At 39.4% G+C, this 25275-nt stretch overlaps 1 protein-coding gene across 13 annotated transcripts in view; it reads left to right on the forward strand.

Annotated features, from left to right (window-relative positions):
* The window catches only part of USP9X (ubiquitin specific peptidase 9 X-linked), a 192951-nt gene that overhangs the window by 157037 nt on the left and 10639 nt on the right, over positions 1-25275 (forward strand). For all 13 annotated transcript variants that reach the window (XM_070067484.2, XM_089324380.1, XM_051827694.3 and 10 more), the window contains 12 exons: positions 110-256; positions 834-980; positions 1269-1491; positions 3960-4180; positions 6574-6764; positions 12126-12299; positions 13381-13522; positions 15539-16292; positions 16686-16809; positions 18885-19110; positions 19602-19731; positions 25025-25210. In XM_070067484.2, the coding sequence (XP_069923585.1) occupies positions 110-256; positions 834-980; positions 1269-1491; positions 3960-4180; positions 6574-6764; positions 12126-12299; positions 13381-13522; positions 15539-16292; positions 16686-16809; positions 18885-19110; positions 19602-19731; positions 25025-25210 (2665 nt within the window). The remainder of the gene's footprint in view (positions 1-109; positions 257-833; positions 981-1268; positions 1492-3959; positions 4181-6573; positions 6765-12125; positions 12300-13380; positions 13523-15538; positions 16293-16685; positions 16810-18884; positions 19111-19601; positions 19732-25024; positions 25211-25275) is intronic.

Consider the following 25275-nt stretch of genomic DNA (forward strand, 5'->3'; position numbering starts at 1 on the left):
ATACTATTTTGGCCTTCTGCACTCTTTAACTCTGGGTTTTTAAAAAAGGGGATTCTAAGCATGAATGTGTAAATTCATATTATTCGACTTTTTTTTTTTTTTTTCCCAGAGCACAGCCAGAGAAAGAGCTAAACATTCAGGCGACTACTTTACTCTTTTAAGGCATCTTCTTAATTATGCTTATAATAGTAATATTAATGTACCCAATGCTGAAGTTCTTCTCAATAATGAAATTGATTGGCTTAAAAGAATTAGGGTAAGTTTGTCATTAATAGTGTTTGTCATGTTATTAATACATAGAACATTTTATTAATAGGTGGTTTATTAAATGGAAAGAGTAACAAAACAGACCAAAGAATATACTTCACACTGTTGAATATTAGTAATTCATGATTCCCAGAATGAATACTTTGTGTATAAAATGCTTTGCTTAATTGAGACTTGGAACATTAATGTTCAGCTTCTTCCCTGTTAGTATTTTGAATCTTTTTCCAAATTCTCATCTTTTTTTTTTTTTTAGAAGAAATTTAAATTGTTTTCATCAAATGAGTAGGATGGACTAGCATGTTTTGATCATTATGCCAGATAACTTTTTCTTAGGCAGAATTATAGGAATTTATTTTCTGAAGAAATTTGTGGTTTCTAGTCTTCAGATTAGCATTTCTTCTAGTAATTTATAAAGCCTACTTTTAGAAAGTTCTGAAGAAAACTTAAACTTGCTTGAATGGAAGGGTTTTAGAGGAATTATATCACTCCAGCTCTGTCTTATTCTAGGTCCTGCCTCCCTTTTGACCTCCCTTAAATAAGTTATTTGATGGTATTTTCTTTGGCAGGATGATGTTAAAAGAACAGGCGAAACAGGAGTTGAAGAGACCATCTTGGAAGGCCACCTTGGGGTAACAAAAGAGTTGCTGGCCTTTCAGACTCCCGAGAAAAAGTTTCATATTGGTTGTGAAAAAGGAGGTGCTAATCTGATTAAAGTAAGCTTTGTAAAAGAATGTCGTATAACCTTCTAAATGTTTATCAAATATGTATGATTAATTTATAGTATCATATCTTTGTATTATTTTGATGTTATTTCTTTATTAAGTACTATAGTACTTAATCAGTTATTTCTTAATACTTATTTGTTTATCCTGAGGAATTAAGTATGTTTTATAGTATATTGTGTTTTAAAATGTAATCTTTTTAGAAAATCTAAGTTTTCTGAGTTGTAACAAGATCTTAAATAACATTGCTAACGTGTAATTCTTTTTTCAACTCTTTAGGAATTAATTGATGATTTCATCTTTCCTGCGTCTAATGTTTACCTGCAGTATATGAGAAATGGAGAGCTCCCTGCTGAACAGGCTATTCCAGTCTGTAGTTCACCAGCTACAATTAATGCTGGTTTCGAGTTACTTGTAGCATTAGCTGTTGGCTGTGTGAGGAATCTCAAACAGATAGTAGATTCTTTGACTGAAATGTATTACATTGGTACAGCAATAACTAGTAAGTATTTCAAAATGCAAAATGTGTTTAGTAATTATTTCAAATTCTGTTTTCATATTCTTTTTAGTAAACATCATGGTTTTGTTTCATCTATTGGTTTAACCATTTTAACAAATGGGTGCACGGTTAAAACTAGTATAAGCAGACAGCCTTAGTAAAAAAAATTTTTCAAAATCATTTAATGTTCTCCTATAAGTGGTATAAGTGGTTGGCAAAGTAAACTTCATCTTGTTAAATATGAAATAAAACCCAAATTCCACAGAGTAAAAAGCAGCCATAGTAAATTCCAGAGTTCAGATTTACAACTTTAATTTGCATGCATTAGAAAAAACCTTTCAGGCCCCTGCTTAGAAAGTCATCTGTGTGTGTGTGTGTGTGTGTGTGTATTTATTTATTTATTTATTTGAAAGAGTTATACAGAGACAGAAGGAGAGGCAGAGAGAGAGAAAGAGAGGTCTTCCATCCACTGGTTCATTCCCCAATTGGCTGCAACGGCCGGAGCTGAGCCGATCCGAAGCCAGGAGCCAGGAGCTTCTTATGGGTCTCCCTTGCGGGTGCAGGGGCCCAAGCACTTGGACCATCTTCTACTGCTTTCCCAGGCCATAGCATCGATCTGGATTGGAAGTGGAGCAGTCGAGACTCAAACTCGTGCCCATATGTGATGCCGGCACTGCAGGCGGCAACCTTGCCTGCTACACCACAGCACCAGCCCCTAGAAAGTCTTCTAACATAGTTTTCTTGTGAGTTTGAAGAAAATCTGATTTTGGAAGATTAGGATGTACACTTTGTGTTCTCAGGAAATGCCCATGGCAAGCTCATGAAATAGACCACAACATAGACTCTAGACTTTTCATATAAGGAACTGATGCTCAAAGGGGTTGAGGGCAGTAAATCACAGAAAAAGCAGAAATAAATACAACTGAAGCTGTTTTGTTTTTAAGAGAAAACTAGTTTATAACACAAGAATATAATTGATTATAGTAGATCCTAAAATAATTTTTGATATGTTGTATTTCAGAATATAAAGAAGTTTCCAATAACATCTTAAGAGTTTCTGGTTAAACTGCTTAAAAGCTTAGACCTTTATTCTATCACGTCTACAAACAGTTGAATTTTTTTTGTTATATTTCTGTGGTAAAAATCTCAAGTACTAAAAGAATATACACTAAAAAGTGTTTCTGCCCATTTGTTCCTTCAGTCACCTTTGACACCTAAAACCATTCTCAATTCATATATATCCTTTGGCATCTCTTTCACAAAGTCTACTTAGAAATCTTTAGTCTGCGTTTTTAAACCAAATGGGTATATAGTACACACAATGTTATTTGTTTGCTTTGTTTTCCACTTAGTGATGTATCTGTCATTGTTCCCTGTCAACACATGAATATTTACCTAGTTCCCTTTATTGGCCATATACTTTTCAGGTTCACTATACTTAATTTTAATTAGGTCCTACACACTGATGTTATTTACATTGTTTCCTGGCTTATACTAAGATGGAAGGAGATAGGAAGATGTGATTTGCACTTCTCACAGAACTTTCAAATCCACTATTTCCTTTGCTTCTCAAAATAGCACTATCAATATAGGCAAAATCAAATATTGCTTTTACTATTAGATACACTAGGAGAAACAGAAGCTCACCTGTAGGTGAAGCCAAAGAGTCTGGAAGTATTAAAATCAGAATGTAAATCCAGATGGTCTTAGAATTATTTAAAACTGAGCAAGCTGTGATGTGTGTTGATGTATTTATATGAAGCTTCATGCTATGATGTGTTTGCAGGCACTTTTTAAAGCATAAATATACAAAATATTATGGCAGTTCTTGACTAAACAAAGATAAACTAAAGTTAGCACATAGACGTTAGTGGTGTGTCTTCTTGTATAACTACTTCAGAGACTGCCACAGAGTAAAACCATCAGGTAAAATATAGATTTGTGTGTATTTGGATAAGAATCTGCAGTGGTGGGGCTGGCGCCGGGGCTCACTTGGTTAATCCTCCGCCTGTGACGCCGGCATCCCATATGGGCACAGAGTTCTAGTCCCAGTTGCTCCTCTTCCAGTCCAGCTCTCTGCTGTGGCCCGGGAAGGCAGTGGAGGATGGCCCAAGTGCTTGCGCCCCTATACCCGCTTAAGAGACCAGGAGGAAGCACCTGGCTCCTGGCTTCAGATAAGTGCAGTGCACCAGCCATAGCGGCCATTTGGGAGGTGAACCAACAGAAGGAAGACCTTTCTCTCTGTCTCTCTAACTCTGTCAAAAAAAAAAAAAAAAAAAAAAAAAGAATCTGCAGTGGTGCTTGTTGCTGCCGTATCTTGGATTTGTTGTAGGGCAAAGCAAACTTAGGGTACTGCTTCAGGTGGCTGTTGGGATGGTAGAATTGTTGTTGCTAGTGTTGCTTTATCAGCCTAACAAGTTGAAAGGATGAAATGGTTGTGTTCATGCTACAAGAATCTTTTCTTTTCTCAGCTTGTGAAGCACTCACTGAATGGGAATACTTGCCACCCGTTGGGCCCCGCCCACCAAAAGGATTTGTGGGGCTGAAAAATGCTGGTGCTACTTGTTACATGAATTCTGTGATTCAGCAACTCTACATGATTCCCTCCATCAGGAATGGTATTCTTGCAATTGAAGGCACAGGTAGTGATGTAGATGACGATATGTCTGGGGATGAGAAGCAGGACAATGAGGTAAATCTTTTTTTTTCTTTGTTTAAAGTTTCTGATACCAGATACTGTTTTCTCTAAGAAAGTATTGTACTTTCTTTTGTTATTGTTGTTTTAAGATTGACTTAGTTGAAAAGCAGAATTAGAGAGATACTTTCCATCAGCTAGTTCACTCCCCAAATGGCCACAACAGACCGAGGCTGGGCCAGGCTGAAGCCAGGAGTCTCTAATTCCATCCAGGTCTCCCACGTGTATGGTAGTCTCTTAGCACTTCACTGGACAGTGAGATTTTTCTTGGTTTTTGTTTTGTTTATATTCTTATTTCTTGCCCTAGACAGTAAGTTTCTAATGGGCAGGGACTGGAGATTGTCTGTTTCTGCAGCAAAGGTTTGAGATGCAATTCAGGGAATATAGAAAGATGTTCAATTAACCGTAAAAACAACTAAATTCTACTCTGTAACTGTCATGTGATTGTGACCTCTAGGGATTTCTGTCTTCATATTACATCTTCTGCCTCTGTATTTTTAAAGTTATGATAAAATACCCATAAAATTTACCATCTTAACCATTCTGAAATTAGCAGTTCATAATGTTGTACACCATCACCACTGTTTATCTCTAGAACTATTTTCATCTTACAAAACTTTGCCTATTAAACATCTCTCTCTTCCCCCAAGAACCCCAACCCCTAGCATCCACCTTTCTGTCTCTTTGTTCTTGACTACTCTTCAAAAGACCTCACATAAGTGGAATCACGCACTATGTGATTTTTCGTGACTGGCTTAATTCATTTAGCATAATGTCCTCAAGGTTCATCCATGTTGTAGCATGTGTAAGAATGTCCTCTTTTTTCAGGCTGAATAAACTTCCATTATTTGTATATATAGGTTGAGTATCTTACCAAAAATGGTTGGGACCAGAAGTGTTTGAAATTTATTTATTTTTAGATTTTGGATTATTTACATAGACTTTGCTGGTTGAACATTCCTAATCTGAATCCAAAATGCTACAAAACCTGAAATTTTCACCCACTGATGCTCAAAAAGTTCTGGATTTTCATATTAGTGATGCTTGATCTGTACCGTGTGTCACTCATGCATTCACATCCATTGGTATGCACTTGGGTTGCTTCTCCATTTTAACTGTTATGAATAAGGCTGCTGTGAACATGGGTGTACAGATTATTCTTTAAGACCCTGTTGGCAATTCTTTTGCCTACCTGCCCAGATGGAGAAGCTTTAAATCCTACAATGATTCTATTTTTAATTTATGAGGAACAACAGTGATCAGGTGATTTTACATTCTGACCAACAGTGCACAAGGATTCTGATTTCTGCATGTCTTCACCAAAATTTGTTATATTCTATTTTGATTGTAGCCATCCTAATTGGTTGTGAGGTAGTATTTTGTTGTGTTTTTACATTTCCCTAATGGTTAGTGGTGTTGAGCATATGTTCCTGTGCTTATTACTGGTCATTTGTATGTCTTCTTTGGGAGAAAATCCCTTGAAATCTTTTATGTATTTTTTAAATCAAGTTGTTTTCTGTTCTGTATGTATTCAGGAGCCAGGAGCTTCCTCCAGGTCTCCCACGTAGGTAGCAGGGGCTCAAGCGCTTGGGCCATCTTCTGCTGCTCTTCCCCAGGCCATTAACAGGGAGCTGGATAGGAGGAAGAACAGCAGCTGGGACACATACTGGCACCGACATGGGGTGCCAGTGTCACAGTGGCTGCCTCTCCACTGTACCACAATGCCATCCCCCAGATACATGATTTTATTTTCACCCACCGTGTAGGTTGCCTTTTTATTCTATTGATAGTGTCTTTGCACCATGAAGTTTCATTTGTGTTTGTTGCCTTTTGTCTTTAGTATCATCTCCAAGAAATCACTGCCAAATCTAACATTTTGAGCCTTTTACCCTGTTTTCACTAAAGAATATTGTGATTTCAGCTCTTAGATTTAGGTCTTTTATCCATTTTGAGTTAGTTTTTGTATATAATGTTACATAAGGGTCCAACTTCATTGTTTTGCATATGGGTGTCCAGATTTCTCAGAACCATTTGTTGAGGAGTACTTCTGTTACTCATTTGTGTATTTTTTTTTGACTGTTTCGAACACTTAATGTACGTTATAAGTGGTAGAGCCTGCACTTGTTTTAAGTCTAACTTAATCTGTTATATTATACTCTTGGTATGTTTTACCTCTCCAAATACATGGTTAGGGTTGCTGGTTACGATACCTCACATGGTAAAATGGTGAGGACAAACACTAATGTTATAAATTGTATGCATTTAAAGTTATATTCAATGGAAATGAGAAAGATAATAGAAGTATAAATCATTTGTTCACTGTTTTGGCATTTGTCAGAACGTACTTATTCTGGATTAGTTCATTCGTGATTTTTTTGTTTTGTTTCTAGAGCAATGTTGATCCCAGGGATGATGTATTTGGATATCCTCAACAATTTGAAGACAAACCAGCATTAAGTAAAACAGAAGACAGGAAAGAATACAACATTGGTGTTCTAAGACACCTTCAGGTCATCTTTGGTCATTTGGCTGCTTCTCGACTACAATACTATGTGCCCAGAGGATTTTGGAAACAGTTCAGGTAAACTATGAATGGGTAGTAATAGTGATATTTCATAAAACTTAATGAACATTTCAATATGCCAAATGATTAACTTCTCAAACCTGTGTTAAGAGGCATCTTTATGTTTAATGTTTAGGCGGTAATGATATTGAAATTGTACTTAGTTGGATTTTTTTCTCTCATTGTCGCTATAGGAGGAGTTAGAAACTGTCTTGGTTAAGGAGGGGCATCATTCTTTAGTCTTTTAAGATGCCTTATTATGAAAACGTCTGATATATACAGAAGTAGAGGGAAAAGTATGAACCTTTTACTCATCACTCAACTTCACAGTTGTCAATTTGTGGTCAGTCTTGTTAAGTCTGTACTCCTTTTGACTTCTTTCCAAATTGGTGGGTTGGTTAGTTTCTTCCTCTCCCCTCCCAAATCTATCTATTTGAAAGGCAGAGTGTCAGAGAGAGCTGGGACTGGACGAGATCTAAGCCAGAAGTCAAAGACTCCATCTGGGTCTCCCAAGTGGGTGATAGGGATTCAAGTACTTGACCGTAATCTGCTGCCTTCCCAAGTGCATTAGCAGAAAGTTGGGTTGGAGGCAGGGGAGCTGGTACTCAAACCAGGATATGGACATCATAATCAGTAGTTTAACCTGCTGTGGACCACAGCACCCACCCCTTCAGATTGTTTTGAAGCAAATCCCAGATATGTTTCGTCCATAAATAATCCAGTATGTATGTATGTTTGTTTTAAAACAACTATTGGGGCCGGCACTATGGCATAGCAGGTAAAGCTGCCACTTGCAGCACCAGCATCCCATATGGGCACCAGTTCCAGTCCCGGCTGCTCCACTTCTGATCCAGCTCTCTGCTATGGCCTGGGAAAGCAGGGGAAGATGGCCCAAGTCCTTGGGCTCCAGCACCCGCGTGGGAGACCTGGAGGAAGTTCCTGGCTCCTGGTTTTGGATCTGCACAGCTCCAGCTGTTGCGGCCATCTGGGGAGTGAACCAGCAGATGGAAGACCTCTCTCTGCCTCTGCCTCTCTGTAACTCTGCCTTTCAAATAAATAATAAATCTTTTTTAAAAAATTACTATCATGCTATTATCATGTCTCTCAAATATGTCTGTCAGTGTTGGAATTTACCCAGTTATCTCATAATTTTAAAGTTAAGATACAAATGAGGTACATATGCCAAAAATGGTTAATAATGACTCTTAAATCTCTTACCACCACCACAACCACCCCCACTTTACAGTTATTGGGAGGAAGAATAAAAAGAAATAGTTTGTCTTGTAGATTTTCCCACAGTCTGAACTTTATTGGTGAGATAGGTACATATTCTTTTTTAATATTTTCTGTTTGCATCAGCCCCCTGCATCTCCTGTAAATGCCTAGTGAGATCTGGATGCTTGATCAGACTGAGATGTTATTTTTCTTCTCATGGAATGGATAAACAAGGCTACTTCACATGTAGTGATGTTTATCTCCTTGGGAAGTAGCACATGTCTTTGTATTATGTTAATAGTCGTTAATTATCTGTCTTAATATCTCATCAAGATCACAAAATACCAATATTCTAATTTTATCATTCTTTTATTTTTATTAGCTGGGATAATTTTTCCTCACCAACTATTTGGGTACTCTGATTCCTAAAGTGGATGTAGTACAGTGACACACACACATCCATACCCAGTTCACCATGTCAGTTCTTTATTCCCCTAACTAGGCTCCCTGCTTAATCTGTACTAGGCCTTGCAGGCACTACCTTTCCTCCCAGCTATGCTTTTGCCCTTTCAGTTGCATCATCCACTCCAGTTCTCTTTTTTCCCTGGCTTTTCCCATCTCTGCTCTAAGGCTTTCAGCATTTCTGTTCCTGCTGTTCCAAATCACTCTGAAACTTTTTGAGCTTTTATCTTAAGAATTGTCACTCAATTTATAGTGTTCTCTCTCCTAATACCTTTGTTTTTTTATTCCCTATGCTAGTGTAGCTCAGTTTTTCTACACTAGCACTCTGGAATTACCACACTACAGACACATAATCTAATCTACTCTTGATCCATGTGGGTTAGTTAACCATGTTGCCTGCACTCCTCTAGTTTTTTTTGTTTTTGAACATTTCAGACCTGCAGGTTAAAAAGTTGTATGATAATCACCTTAACTCTTTACCTAGATTTATGATTTTGTTAACATTTTACCATATTTGGTTATCTTATGTATGTATGCTTACATTATAGTTTGTTTTTTTCAAACCCAATTGATGGTAAGTAGCAACCATGATACTTCTAAACTTTTAATGTGTATCCTCTGATAATAATACTGTTGTCCTACTTAAATTACTTTGGTGTAATGATTTTACTCTATATAACATTGAATAATCTGTAATATTCATTGGTATATATTCTAATTTCTCTAAAATGACCTTTTAAGTCTTAGGGTTTTTTTTTTGTTTTGTTTTGTTTTTTCTTTATCAGAAAGGAATCACAAGAATTTGTTACCTCTTTGTTCCACTTTTAATCTAAAATAGTTCCCCTTGACATTGATATTTTTGAAGAGTTTCAAGCTAGTTATCTTGCAAAATGTCTGCCCTGATTTATGTGATGGTTCTCTTATGATTGTATTCATGTTAAATTTTGGGAAGGAGGGCAAGAAAACTATATAAGTATGTTATATGCTTCTTTTTTTAACTTTTATTTAATAAATACAAATTTCCAAAGTACAGTTTATGGATTACAATGGCTCCCCCCCCCATAACTTCCTTCCCACCCACAACCCTCCCATCTCCCGCTCCCCCTCCCTCTCCCATTCCATTCGCATCAAGATTCATTTTCAATTCTCTTTATATACAGATCAATTTAGTATATATTAAGTAAAGATTTCAACAGTTTTCACCCACACCAAAACACAAAGTGTAAAATACTGTTTGAGTACTAGTTATAGCATTAATTCACATTGTACAACACATTAAGGACAGAGATTCTACATGAGGAGTAAGTGCACAGTGACTCCTGTTGTTGACTTAACAAATTGACACTCTTGTTTATGACGTCAGTAATCACCCGAGGCTCTTGTCATGAACTGCCAAGGCTGTGGAAGCATTTTGAGTTCTCTAACTCTGATCTTATTTAGACAAGGTCATAGTCAAAGTGGAAGTTCTCTCCTCCCTTCAGAGAAACGTACCTCCTTCTTTGATGGCCCATTCTTTCCACTGGGATCTCACTCACAGAGATCTTTCATTTAGGTTTGTTTGTTGTTGTTGTTGTTATTGTTTTTTTTTTTTTTTTTTTTTTTTTTTTGCCAGAGTGTCTTGGCTTTCCATGCCTAAAATACTCTCCCCATGGGTGCTTCAGCCAGATTCGAATGCCTTAAGGGCTGATTCTGAGGCCAGAATGCTGTTTAGGACATCTGCCACTCTATAAGTGCTGTGTATCCTGCTTCCCATGTTGGATCATTCTCCCTTTTTTATTCTATCAGTTAGTATTAGCAGACACTAGTCTTGTTTATGTGATCTCTTTGACTCTTAGACCTATCATTATGATCAATTGTGAACAGAAATTGATCACTGGGACTAGTGAGATGGCATTGGTACATGCCACCTTGATGGGATTGTATTGGAATCCCCTGGCACGTTTCTAACTATGCCATTTGGAGCAAGTCAGCTTGAGCATGTCCCAGATTGTACATCTCCTCCCTCTCTTATTCCCACTCTTATATTTAACAGAGATCACTTTTCAGTTAAATTTAAACACCTAAGAATAATTGTGTTAGAGTTCGACGAATAGTATTAAATAGAACAAAAAAAAACACTACAAAATTATGTTGCATGCTTCTTACCATGCACCTTCTGACTCAGTGCAGAATCACTTGGTATCTTAACAGATTTCTCATTGTAAAGGATACCATTTTTCTTTGTTAGTTATTACATTGACTACATATGAAAGTACGGGAGGTTGGGTATAGATTAAAAATAAAGAGAAAGGGCTGGTGTCATTTCCAATAATGAAACAGATTGATTTTAACAACTAATGATGTGTCTGACTTTAAACTTACTGTGTACAAATTGTTTTATTTTAATTGAGATGACATTATTTGCTACATAGAAGTGTTATCAAAAGAGTTCCTTTACCCAGGCACTTCAGTATGGGATGCAGACATCCAAAACAACATCTTAACCTTTCAGTTTTTATTTAGAATAATCAATTTAAGAATAAATTGTATCTATTTACTATGTTTTCCAATAATTTAAATAAAATGAAAGAAATAAAGTGTAATTCCAACACCTACGTAAGAATAAGACTTGAAAGGCAGAGACATCTTCCATCCATTGGTTCACTCCCCAAATGGCCGCAGCAGCCAGGGCTGGGCCAGGCCAAAGCGAGGAGCCTGGAATTCCATCCAGGTCTTGTGCGAGTGGCAAGTACTTTGGCCATCTGCTACTGCTTTCCCAAGCACGTTGGCAGAGAGATAGATCAGAAATAGAGTAGCCAGGACTTGAGTTGGCACTCACATTGGATGCTGGCATCACAGGCAGTGGCTTAACCCACTGTGCCACGATGGCAGTGGCCAGTGGTTAAGATGCTAGTTGAGAGGCCCACATCCCATGTCATTGTCTGACTCTGGCTGTTGGTTCCAGCTTTCTGCTAATACATACTCTTGGAGGCAGCAGTAATGTCTCAAGTAGTTGGGTCCATGCCATCAAGGTCAACCAAGACCTTGTTTACTTGACTCCTGGCTTCAGCCTTGGTAGAGGGTTGTTAGGAGCATTTAGGGAGTGAACCAGAGGATGTGAGTGCTTTCTGATGTGTTTTTTCAAATAAGTTTTTTTTTTTTTTTTTTTAAAGAATACTTACATAAGGCAGACATTTCTTGCTAATGCACATCTGGGAGGCAGCAGTGATGGCTTAAGCATTTGAGTTCCTGGCTCCTAGCCTCACCTGTCCCCTTTTCCCCCAGTACTACTCTGGTGTTGTAGGCATTTGGGGAGTGAACCAATGAGAGATCTCTGTCTCTCTTCTCTCAAATGCATAATAAAGACACTTAAAAAGTTAAACCAAAAAAAAAAAAAAGTTTCATATACAGTATTACCTAGAGCAGCCATCCTTCTTGGAGCCATCCTGTCCTATCCATCAATCACACCAGTAGTTTCAAGGCAGTTCTTTGCCACTGGAGTACTAATTTTATGTTAGCCTAACTCTCCCTTCACTACACTGTCTAGGTAGAGTGTGCTTTTTTGTTTCTGTTTTTTTGCCCTATACTTCTTCATTTAATTGAAGAATGAAATCTCAGTTTATATACTATCATTTTGTGGATGTGTTGCTTTTTTTCTCCCTAAAATTGAACAGCATATAATTCTAAGAATGTCACATGTTACATGTTTTATTCATTTCTTAGGCTTTGGGGTGAGCCTGTTAATCTACGTGAACAACATGATGCTTTAGAATTTTTTAACTCGTTGGTGGATAGTTTAGATGAAGCTTTAAAAGCCTTGGGACATCCAGCTATGCTAAGTAAAGTCTTAGGAGGTTCCTTTGCTGATCAGAAAATTTGCCAAGGCTGCCCACACAGGTAAGCAAGCAGTAATGACATTGAAAATATGTTCTTGTGTGTGTGTGTGTGTGTGTGTGTGTAGACAGACAAAAAAAAATTTTTTTTGACTGGACCTTAACAAAAGTGGAGGATGCCGCTGAATACTGAATGTCATAAATTGAATGAATTACACATTGCACATACCTTACCACTTGGGAGCTTTTCCTTTTTCTTGGTTACTTTTGGTTCCTTTTATTCTGCCTAATCTTACTATTTCATGCTCTTATGTTCTTTTATGTGAGATTATTATTCTTGAGGAAATAAAATGGTATTTTGTATAACTATATGTGTTACTTATAAATCTACCCTTCAGGTTAGAATGTAAGAAGTATTTATTTATTTGAAAGAGTTACATAGAGAAAGAGAGAGAGAAAGTCTTCCATGCCTCACTGGCATCCCATGTGGGTTCCGGTTCAAGTCCTGGCTGTTCGACTTCTAATCTAGCTCCCTGCTAATGCACCTGGGAAAGCAGCAGCAGATGGCCCAAGTGTTTGGGCACCTGCACCCACGTTGGAGACCTGGAAAGAGGCTCCTGGCTTCGGCCTGCCCTGGGATTACTGCCATTTGGGAAGTGAACCAGCAGGTGGAAGACTGCCTCTGCCTCCCAAATAAATATATATATATATCTTTAAAAAAAAAAAAAAAAAAGAAAGAAAGAAACCCTATCCAGAACTTAAATTCATGCTTTGGCTGTGATATGAATTACTTCCTGAACAAATAACACTAAAAGTAGCATGATAAGCTATAAAGAGCTTAAGCTGTTAGAATCAGAATTTCACCTAGTGATATTGATTAAGTTAACCCAGTGCTCTCTAATGCTCTAATGTGAGTTGGTGATATTTCTCTAATAGATTTGTCATGGAGACAGCCTAATATCTGTAGCCTGTAAATAGCCTAATATATTGCTCAGGACAGGGTAAGGACTAACAATACATGTTAGTCATCATTTATTGGTAACATCCTACAGTTTATAGATTTTGTATTGTGTAATAAACATTGCAAATGTAGATTTCTGTAAGTTATTAGTAAACTAAGGAATAATCCTTTTTGATCATTTTAGGTACGAATGTGAAGAATCTTTCACAACTTTGAATGTAGACATTAGAAACCACCAAAATCTTCTTGATTCTCTGGAACAGTATGTCAAAGGAGATTTATTAGAAGGTGCAAATGCATATCATTGTGAAAAATGCAATAAGAAGGTAAGGATTATCCAGTTTTATTTAAAGTAATTATCATATTTAGTTCATCCTCAGAATCTGCCCTCTTGTTCTGTACCCTACTTTGTTACAGTGATAACAGAGATCATCAAGATAATAATTGATTTAAAGATTTGTCAGGGAAATATTAACAAATAATACCAGAGGGACTAGGGAACACAGGTAAGTAAGGGTAAATGATTTTAGAAATCATAGTAGCTTAAAAATCTCATTCTCAAGAGTTACACACTTTGATCTCTACAAAGAAACACAACTTCTGTGGGACCCCTCAAAGCTTCAGAGCTGGATAAAGAAAAACATTCTTCCCCTCATGTCTAGGGTCACTCATGGAGACTACTTTGCTGAAACTTAATTATTTAACCATGTAAGATGTCTTTTACCACTTGCGGTTTTAAAGCCATTTTTTAATCAGATTTCTAGACCAACCTGATTGATTTTTAGCTGTGGGAACTTTGCTCTGAGAGAATTCACACAAAAGTGGGTACTTCAAAAAGTTCGTGGAAAATGAGTTTATTTTGGTATGAAAAGTTTGATGTGTTTTTTTCGTATATGGAAAGTGCATGTTAGGAAAAAACTTTCCATGGGTTTCAGATTTGTTTTTTGTGCTAAAATTAACTCATACATTAAATTTTATTTTTCCATGAAATTTTTTTAAGTACCCTTGTACAATAAATAAATAATGTTTGTCTTTTGGGGTTTCCAAACTCACCACCAAGTCACCTGTGTTACTTTGACATTATGAATTACTTAGAAAGGTACTAAATTCTAAGAAAGTGAAATTATGGGTTATAAAGCCATACTGCCTGCCACCCACAGCTCAGAGACTTAAGTTACTTAACCTCTCTGTGACCCCTGATCGCCTCATTCTTAAAATTCAGTGGTAGGGCTGGTGCCGTGGCTCACTTGGTTAATCTTCCGCTTGTGGTGCCGGCAACCCATATGGGCGCTGGGGTTCTAGTCCCAGTTGCTCCTCTTCCAGTCCAGCTCTCTGCTGTGGTCCTGGAGGGCAGTGGAGGATGGCCCAAGTGCTTGGGCCCTGCACCCGCATGGGAGACCAGGAGGAAGCTCCTGGCTTTGGATCAGCACGACGCCGGCTGTAGTGGCCATTTGGGGAGTGAACCAACGGAAGGAAGACCTTTCTCCCTCTCTTTCTCACTGTCTATAACTCTACCTATCCAAAAAAAAATTCAGTGGTGCTCTGCTAGAGAAGATTGTATTAAATATTACTTCTTGTGCAGCCCACAGCATGTATTACCTAGTATCCAATTGCCCAGTATATGTTAATTGCTATTATTGTTACAGTATGTCTTTAGTTATTTTCACAGCAGACCTTCAGTAGAGTAACAGTAAACATCAAGTAAGTAATAATGTTTAGATAGCAGTGACACATAGAAACCAGGCAATAAATAAATGTCTATCACTAATTTTTGCGATCTATAGCAGATGGCATAAGCTGTTTACATATTATATTTTAGTTAACATTTAAATCAGTTGTGTCAATGTCATGTGTTTATACTTAGAAATTCAGATAAATCTTAACAGGATTGTAATGCCATTTGAAAGTTTGCTTTTTTGAGGAGGCATGTTAGCCTAATGGCTAGGATGCAAACATCTCATATTGTAGTACATTGTCCAATGTGCTGTATGTACTGACTCCTGACTCTAGCTTCCTGCTAATACAGACCCTGGGAGACAGTGGTGATATTCAGTTTTTGGGGTCTCTGCTTACCCATATGGGTGACTGGATTGAGTTCCTGGCTTCAGCCTAACCCAGCCTTGGCCTTTGTGACCATTTGAGGAGTGAACCAGCTGATGGGAGCATGGTGTGTGTGTGTGTGTGTGTGTGTCTGGGTGTGTGTGTGTGTCTGGGTGAGTGTGGGTGTGTCTTAAAGAGTTTTGGCTTCTTTTTTTCTTTAAAGTTTTGTGGCTTTTTGTTATGCTTGCTTATTTGCAGTGGATTCTAATAGAACATCCAACAACCTTCCTTGTTTATTTCAGGTTGATACCGTAAAACGCTTGCTAATTAAAAAATTACCTCCTGTTCTTGCTATCCAACTAAAACGATTTGACTATGACTGGGAGAGAGAATGTGCAATCAAGTTCAATGATTATTTTGAATTTCCCCGCGAGCTGGATATGGAACCTTACACAGTTGCAGGTGTTGCTAAGCTGGAAGGAGATAACGTAAACCCAGAGAGTCAATTGATACAACAGAATGAGCAGTCTGAAAGTGAATCAGCAGGAAGTACAAAATACAGACTTGTAGGTGTGCTTGTACACAGTGGTCAAGCAAGTGGGGGGCATTATTATTCTTACATCATTCAAAGAAATGGTGGAGATGGTGAGAGAAATCGCTGGTACAAATTTGATGATGGGGATGTAACAGAGTGTAAAATGGACGATGATGAAGAAATGAAAAACCAGTGTTTTGGTGGAGAGTACATGGGAGAAGTGTTTGATCACATGATGAAACGTATGTCATACAGGCGCCAGAAAAGGTGGTGGAATGCTTATATACTTTTTTATGAACGAATGGACACAATAGACCAAGATGATGAGTTGATAAGATATATCTCAGAGCTTGCGATCACCACAAGACCCCATCAGATTATTATGCCATCAGCCATTGAGAGAAGCGTACGCAAACAGAATGTGCAGTTCATGCATAATCGAATGCAGTACAGTTTGGAATATTTTCAGTTTATGAAAAAACTGCTTACATGTAATGGTATTTACTTAAACCCTCCTCCAGGTAAGTACCAATAATAATAACAGTTCTCATGGGATTGTTAAGTTCATATAAATTAACGTTTTCACTAAACGGGTGCAAATTTTTGCTTCTGGTTATTAAAGTTACATTTAAGGTGACTCTTAACCTTTGAGCAGTATATATTGACTTATTGTTTGGAAATAGAAACTTATTTTAACAGTTGATTTTTGACTAGTTTGAAATGTGCTTGAGTGAGCTGCTAAAATTTAGAATCAGAATGATCTCATACGTGCCCTGAGAAGGGTTTTTTTTTTTTTTTAAAACAACTTAAGGAATTCTCACAAATAGTGGAAATGCAGACTTGTTTAGAAAATGGGACTTGAAAATGAAAATTTGAGTTTTTAGAAAAATATGTATTCTACTTTTCTTCACTAGGGCAAGATCACCTGTTACCTGAAGCAGAAGAAATAACTATGATTAGTATTCAGCTTGCTGCTAGATTCCTGTTTACTACAGGATTTCACACAAAGAAAATAGTCCGTGGCTCTGCCAGTGATTGGTACATTGTTTTGAATTTTCATATCTATTATACTAAAATTAAATTTGGTTCTTTAATAGACTGTTTTTTCCAAACCGTGAGACTCTTTATTTCAGATTTGAAATGCAGAATAAAGAAATCTCTTGGTAGCAAATGGTGGGAAAAATCATTTAAATACTTAAGTCTAAACATGATCTTTTATTATTCAGAAACTGACTTGTGCCTCTATTAACTTTGTATCATATATTTGATATCCCTGTATAAATTATTGAGGTTGAAAAATCTAAGCTATTTAATCATGAAAATGTATTTAGCTTTCCTAGATTAAACTCTGATATAGATTAAAATGGTTTTGGGGTAGATGTTTGGTGTCGTAGTTAAGATGTCATTTGGGACACCTGCATCCCATATCTGGGTGCCTGGGTTTGAGCCTCAGCTCCTTCTGATTTCAGTTTACTACTGATATACACCCTGGGGAGCAGCAGATGATGGTTTAAATCAGGGGTGTGGAATCTTTTCTCTTTTTTTTTTCCTTTTAAAGATCCATTCATTTATTTGAAAGGCAGAGTTACAGAGAAGCAGAGGTAGAGAGAGGTCTTCCATATGATGGCCCACTCCCCAGATGACCATAATGGCCAGAGCTGCACCAATCAGGAGCCAGGAGCCACCTCTGGGTCTCCCATGTGGGTACAGGAGCCCAAGGACTTGGGCCATCTTCTACTGCTTTCCCAGGCCACAGCAGAGAGCCGGATCGGAAGTAGAACAGCTGGATCTCAAACTGGTGCCCAAAAGGGATGCCAGCAATGCAGGCAATGGCCTTACCTGCTACGCCACAGCGCCAGCCCCGGAACCTTTTTTCTCCCAAGAGCCATTTGGATATAACATTATTTGGGAGCATACAAAATTATCAACTTAAAAATCAGCCTGCTTGGGGCCAGTGCCGTAGCTCACTTGGTTAATCCTCCGCCTGTGGTGCCGGCATCCCATATGGGCACGGGGTTCTAATCCCAGTTGCTCCTCTTCCAGTCCAGCTCTCTGCTGTGGCCCGGGAGTGCAGTGGAGGATGGCCCAAGTTCTTGGGCCCTGCACCCGCATGGGAGACCAGGAGAAGCTCCTGGCTTCAGATCGGCGCAGCGCTGGCCGTAGCGGCCATTTGGGGGTGAACCAACAGAAGGAAGACCTTATACCTTTAAAAAAAATAGCCTGCTATAGATTTATTGAGGTTGAGTCTCGCCTGCAGTTACCTTGGCAGGGCCTGCCATTCCCATCCATGGCTTAAGTAGTTGGGTTCCTGCCACCCATGTGGCAGACCCCAATAGAGTTCCTGACTCCTGGCTTCAGCTTGGCTCAGCCCTGGCTAATGGAGACATTTGGGGCATAAACAAGCTGATGGAAAATCCAGTGTGTGTGTGTCTACAAAGTTAAAATGGCTTTCTAAAGTTTCTAACTGTGCAAGTGTAGAGGCTGTTAAGATACCTTGGTTTAATAATTTTTACTTATCCAGAAGTAAGATACTGTGGGAATGACAGAGTATTTGTTATTGAGTTTAGAAGAATTTGTTACTGGATTTTTAGAAGATAATACAAGCTTTCACCAGTTTTTAACTATGAAAGTAGACCAAGTCATACTGTATTCATCATTTTTTTTTTTAAGATTTTATTTATTTGAGAGAGTTACAGAGAGAGGTCTTCCATCTGCTGGTTCACACCCCAAATGACCACATCGTCCAGAGCTGCGCCAATCTGAAGCCAGGAGCCAGGAGCTTCCTTTGATCTCCCGCATGGGTGCAGGGGCCCAAGTACTTGGACCATCTTCTATGGCTTTCCCAGGCCGTAGCAGAGAGCTGGGTCGGAAGAGGAGCAGCTGGGACTAGAATTGGCGCCCATATGGGGTGCTGATGTTGCAGGCGGAGGATTAACCTACTGCACCACAGCACCGGCCCCGTCATTTTAATATTACTGCTAGAAGCAACCATTACTGATTCTTTCCCCTGAGTCCTTTCTTTTTTTATTTTTTTTTATTCTTTACAGAGACCCATCTCTCTACTGTAAAAAAACCAAGTTAATGATATTCATAGATTTGTTTGTTTGTTTTAGGTATGATGCATTATGTATTCTCCTTCGTCACAGCAAGAATGTACGTTTTTGGTTTGCTCATAATGTCCTTTTTAATGTTTCAAATCGCTTCTCTGAATACCTTTTGGAGTGCCCTAGTGCAGAAGTAAGGGGCGCATTTGCAAAACTTATAGTTTTTATTGCACATTTTTCCTTGCAAGATGGACCATGTCCTTCACCTTTTGCATCTCCTGGACCTTCTAGTCAGGTAATCACACAGCTTTCTGATTGATTAAATGCTTGCCAAAAAATGTTTCCTGAAAGTCCAAATTACAAACAATATGTGCATATGTTTGATGTGTTTACCAAACTAACATACATACACAATCTAGTCTGTGAGTTCCATTAAAATTACAGCATCGTAATAATAATTACTGGCTATTTTAAAATATAAGGAAATTTTCTCTGTTCAGCTACATGTGGTAGCTTAATTATAAACTTACTGTTAAGTCAGTATTTTCAAGTTTTTCTTAATAGACAAATTTCTTTAAAATTGTGACACTGTGAAGGATTTATGATGTCTACCTCAGGTCGTCTTCCCTTTGCCATGAAGCAACTCTTTAAATAGTTTATGTGATCAATCCTTCTGGAAAGGAATGCTTGTATTGAACATATGTGCATGTCCTTTTTTTAATGCAAATAGTTACATCATTTCTGCACCTTGTTACTGAAAAACAACTAATGTTTTATGCTTTACAGGCTTATGACAACTTAAGCTTGAGTGATCACTTACTAAGAGCAGTACTAAATCTGTTGAGAAGGGAAGTTTCAGAGCATGGGCGTCATTTGCAGCAGTATTTCAATCTGTTTGTAATGTATGCCAATTTAGGTAAGATTGAAATTTTCATAATTCTGTTTGGATGTTTTATATTAAATGATGAAGTCATTTAGATCAAGTGACGAAATATGACCTGGTCTAAACTAGAAACAGTTTTCCATAAAACTTGTTGTGAATTTTTTCTGAACATGATACTTTTTACCTTGTACTTTAGACTTAATTGTGTATGTGTCTTGTCTTTTGTAGACACAGGTTAAAATCTATTAATCATGTTACTGTCTCCTAAGGCAATGGTGCCAAATCAGCTGCTTTTATTTTAAGATTGATTGATTTATTTGAAAGGCAGTGTTACAGAGAGGCAGAGAGAATCTTCCATCTGTTGGCTAACTCCCAAAATGACTGCAATGGCCAGGGCTGGGCCAGGCAGAAGCCAGGAGCCAAGAGCATCTGCCGGATCTCCATGTGGATGTAGGTGCCCAAACACTTGGGCCATCTTCCACTGCTTTCCCAGGCACATTAGCAGGGAGCTGGATTGTAAGTAGAGCAGCTGGGACTCAAACTGGTGCCCATGTGGATGCCAGCACTGCAGGTGGCAGCTTTACCCACCACACCAAAGCGCTGGCCCCTCCATAGTAATTCCTAGGCCCTAATCCACTGAATCAAGATTTCTAAGTGCAAGTAATCCATATTTTCAAAAGGTCCCCAGATGGTTGTGATGTTCACCATGTTAGGTAGAAGTTTGTACCTAAGTTTTTGTTGAACTAAATTAAAATGAGGGATAATAATGAATATCTACTTAAGAGCTCATTGAAATTACCCTGTTGTTGATGATGTTATTTCTGACTGCTCTCCTTCTCAAAGTAGCTTGTTCTTTCTAATACTATCTGATGACTTCTTTTCAGTGATTGCTAACATTTACCTTAAAAAGTACGCTATACTGTCTTATACTATTGTGTGTTGATAGCATTCAGATTTTTCTACATCTCCCCAACAAGATTTCAAAGATCAAAGTTATACAGTGATACTCAGCAGATGTTTGTTGAGTGATTAGACAGCTAGGAAGCTCAGAGATCCTTCCATTGTCATTTGGGTGGTGGTTTAAATTTACATGTCAGTCAGGTGTTGGTGCACTCTTACCAAACCAAAATGAATTCATTGAGACATTCCAGTTACAAGTCTTAGTGATATGGGGCAGGCATAGTGGCACAGTGGTTTAAGCAGCATTCAGTATGAGTACCTGTTCAAATCCTGGCTGCTCTGCTTCCAATTCACCTCCCTGCTAATGTGCCTGGGAAGACAGCAGATGGCCCTGCCACCCATGTAGGAGACCTGGATGGAGTTCCTGGCTCCTGGCTTCAGCCTGGTCCAGTTGTGGCTGTTGTAGACATTTGGAGAGTGAACCAGCAGATGAAGGATCTCTCCCCCTCCCCCTCCTCCTCTTTCTCTCTCCTTCCCTCCCTCTCTTCCTCCCTCCCCCCAGCTCTGCCTTTCAAATAAATATAATCTTTTTTTAAAAGATCAGTGATAATATGTATTTGGCACTATCAGGGACTGATTCAGAGACTTAGGTTTCAATGACTTTTTTAAAAGTAGATAAAAGTAGGAGCCTGTGTTGTGACATAGTAGGTTAAGCTACTGCTTGCCACACCAGCTTCCCATGACAGAGTGTTGGTGTTCTGGCTGCTCCACTTGCAATCCTGCTTTCTGCTAATGCAGCAGAATATGGCTCACATCCCCCCTGCATCCACATGGGAGACCCAGATGAAGGTCTTGGCTCCTGGCTTGGAGCCTGGCCCAGCCCCAATTGTTTGGAGCCATTTGGGGGAGTGACCCAGCAGATGGAAGGGTGAAAGATCTCTCTCCCTCTTTCCGCTTCTCTCTGTCTCTGCCTTTCAAATAAATAAATAAATCTTTTTTTCTTTATTTTTTAGTAAATCTACTCAACTCCTCCTTTTAAAAATATTTATTTATTTATTTATTTTGACAGAGTGGACAGTGAGAGAGACAGAAAGGTCTTCCTTTGCCGTTGGTTCACCCTCCAATGGCTGCCGTGGCTGGCGCGCTGCAGCTGGCGCACTGCGCTGATCCGAAGGCAGGAACCAGGTGCTTCTCCTGGTCTCCCATGGGGTGCAGGGCCCAAGTACTTGGGCCATCCTCCACTGCACTCCCTGGCCACAGCAGAGAGCTGGCCTGGAAGAGGGGCAACCGGGACAGAATCCGGCGCCCTGACCGGGACTAGAACTCGGTGTGCCAGCGCCGCAAGGCGGAGGATTAGTCTATTGAGCCACGGCGCCGGCCTTATTTTATTTATAAGAAAGCATTACAGATGGAGAGAGAGAGTTCTTATATCCTCTGGTTCACTCCCTAGATGGCTGTAATGGTCAGTGTTGGGCCATGCCAATAATACCAGGAGTTTCATCCGGGTCTCCCACGTGAGTTGCAGGAGCTCAAACATGTGGGCTGTCTTCTGCCACTTTTCCCAGACCTTTAACAGAGAGCTAGATCAGAAGTGAAGCAGCCGAGACATGAACTGGTGCCCATATGGATGCCGGTCCCTCAGATCCCCTTTTAGACATTGCCTGTTCGTTCATAAAGCACATATCATTGGTCCACAATGTAGCCTATTTACAAAATTTCCCTGCTAAAAGCAAATACAGATCTGTAAATCTGAATATGAAATCCTTAAGATCATCCATGCTTTGAGATTCAGAATTGTTTGGATTTAAGAAAGATAAGACAGGGCCAGGTGCTGTGGCATATCAGGTAAAGCGCCTGCAGTGCTGGCATCCCACATGGGCACAGGTTCAAGTCCAGGCTGCTTCACTTCCAATCCGGCTCTTTGCTGTCACCTGGGAAAGCAGAAGATGGCAATAAATAAGATGTTGAATATGGCAATAAATAAGACAGTCTAATGTCTAGTGGGGACTAAGGAAGCAAATAAGAAGATGATTGCCATTAACTGTGTAAATGGCTGTAATAGGGAAAGTAGAAAGTGCTGTGGAAGTATATCATAGAGGTAGTAGTATAGAAAACAAAGTGATGTAGAAATTGATTAGTTGAGCTTTCCATCCATTGTGAACAGCAGATATAAAGATGGAATAAAGTAGACATGGCTCATTGGAAGGGGGGACGGAAATTATTCAGTCTGAATAGCATTGTTATAAAATGGGGATGTCAAGAGATTGATGAGCAAGAGTCTCATGGTAGTGCTATTCTGGCAAGCTTTGTAAGGGAATTTGAACTTAACCCTGAGGCATTCGTGAGCCATTGTAGGGTTTGGAATAGACAAACCTTGTAGAAAGATCACTGGCTACAGTGTAGAGTGGATTACAATAGAGTAGAACTGGGGGAGGGGTAGTTGAAATGATCTATAGGCAAATCATTGGAGGCTGTACTGGAGAACCGGCAATGAGGAGGACACAGGCAGACAGATTATGGTGCTTTTTGCAAGAGGTAGAGTCTGTGGGATTTGGATGTTGGATAGTCAAGGTAAGGGGACAGAGAAGAGATGCTCCGAATGATGCCTGGGATTCCAACTTGACTGAGTGGATGATGGTGATGTTTACTGAAGGGAAACACGAGAGGAGAAGTATGGGGAGAAAGATGATGAGTTCTGTTTGGGTAGATTGATCCTGAGCCTGCGTGACACCGAAGTGTAGATGTCTAGTAGAACATTGAAAAACTTTAGGAATCATCTCGATGAAAATACTTGGAACTTGAAGCCCTTAGCACTAACTTGATCATCCAGGAAAAGCATACAGTGTGAGAAGATAGCCTGGCCCGGGAACATTGAGGAACATCAGGGATTTTGTTTGTTTGTTTTTTAAAGATTTTATTTATTGATTTGAGAGGTAGAGTTACAGACAGTGAGAGGGAGAGACAGAGAGAAAGGTCTTCCTTCCATTGGTTCACTCCCCAAATGGCCGCCAGGGCCAGCGCTGCGCCAATCCGAAGCCAGGAGCCAAGTGCTTCTTCCATGTCTCCCACATGGGTGCAGGGGCCCAAGCACTTGGGCCATCTTCTGCTTTCCTGGCCCACAGCAAAGAGCTGGATTGGAAGAGGAGCAGCCGGGACTAGAACCAGTGTCCATATGGGATGCGGGCACTGCAGGCGGAAAATTAACAACATACTGCACCACGGTGCCAGCCCCAAGGAACATTAGTTTTCAAAAGGAAGAGGAAGAAGGACTCTGAAGACAAGAAAGTGGAAAGAGAGGAATCCAAGGAGGGGAAGGGGCTATGGTTTGAGAACTGTCCTTAGCCTCACGTAACTGTGACAGGCAGAAACCAAATTGGCATGAGTTGAGTGAGAAAATGAGGGAGAGAGTAGAGACAAATGTAAGCATCTTTAAAAAAAAAAATTGATTTGAAAGGCAGAAAAGGAGGGAAGGGAAGGGGTGGGCCAGGCCAAAGCCAGAAGCCTGGAACTCCATCCAGGTCTCCCATGTGGTAACAGGGATCCAAATACTTGGGCTGTCATCCGAAACCACCCCCAGAATGCTTGTTGAGCAGGATCCTGAAGCAAGGTAGCCAGGACTCCAACCAGGTACTCCAGTAGGGATGCAGACACCCCAAGCGGTAGCTTAACCCACTGCACCAGAATGAACACCCTGAGCGCCTTTTTTTTTTTTTTTAAGATTTATTTATTTGAAAGGCAGAGTTACAGAGAGAGAGGAGTCTTCCATCTGGTTCACTCCCCAGGCAGAGCTGCGCCAATCCGAAGCCAGGAGCTAGGAGCTTCTTCCAGGTCTCCCACACGGGTGCAGGGGCCCAAGGACTTGGGGCCATCTTCTACTGCTTTCCCAGGCCACAGCAGAGAGCTGGATGGGAAGTGGAGCAGCAGGGACTTGAACTGGTGCCCGTATGGGATACCAGCACTGCAGGCTGTGGCTTTGCCTGCTATACCACAGTGCTGACCCCTGAGCATCTTTTTCAAGAAATTTGTGGTGGAAAAGAGGATTTCTTGAAAGAATTATTTTTCTCATTTATTTGTTGTTTGCATCATCCTTTTAATGATAAGAGTTGAGAATCACAGTGTAGGATATTCTCTTCAGTCTCTCCAGGTCATAGAATGTGTTTATCTTTCCTGTGATCCAGTATGATTGAAATGTCATGGTCAACTGGTTAACAATTACGATATTTAAATATAATTATGCTCAGTGAATTTTCTGTTCTGGTTGAATAATTCTCTGAATACTTTAACCATAGACACATTTGCTTTTTAAACCATAGACAAATATTTTAGATAATTTTAATTGATGATTCATGATGCTCTTGCCATTCTAATTTTTTCCTCTCATATTTTTCTCCCTCCTGTCCTACTTCTCCCCTCTGCTTCATTGTAGGTGTGGCAGAAAAGACACAGCTTCTGAAATTGAGTGTACCTGCTACTTTTATGCTTGTGTCTTTAGATGAAGGTCCTGGTCCTCCAATTAAATATCAATATGCTGAATTAGGCAAATTATACTCAGTAGTGTCACAACTGATTCGCTGTTGCAACGTCTCCTCAAGAATGCAGTCTTCAATCAATGGTAAAGTTTAGTTCTCCATTCTTTGTAATCATTTTTAAATACTGCTGGGCATGCATAGTACTTGA

This window comes from Oryctolagus cuniculus, chromosome X (genome assembly GCF_051225735.1).
Source record: "Oryctolagus cuniculus isolate XC-2025 breed Fujian yellow rabbit chromosome X, ASM5122573v1, whole genome shotgun sequence".
Classification (NCBI taxonomy): domain Eukaryota; kingdom Metazoa; phylum Chordata; class Mammalia; order Lagomorpha; family Leporidae; genus Oryctolagus; species Oryctolagus cuniculus.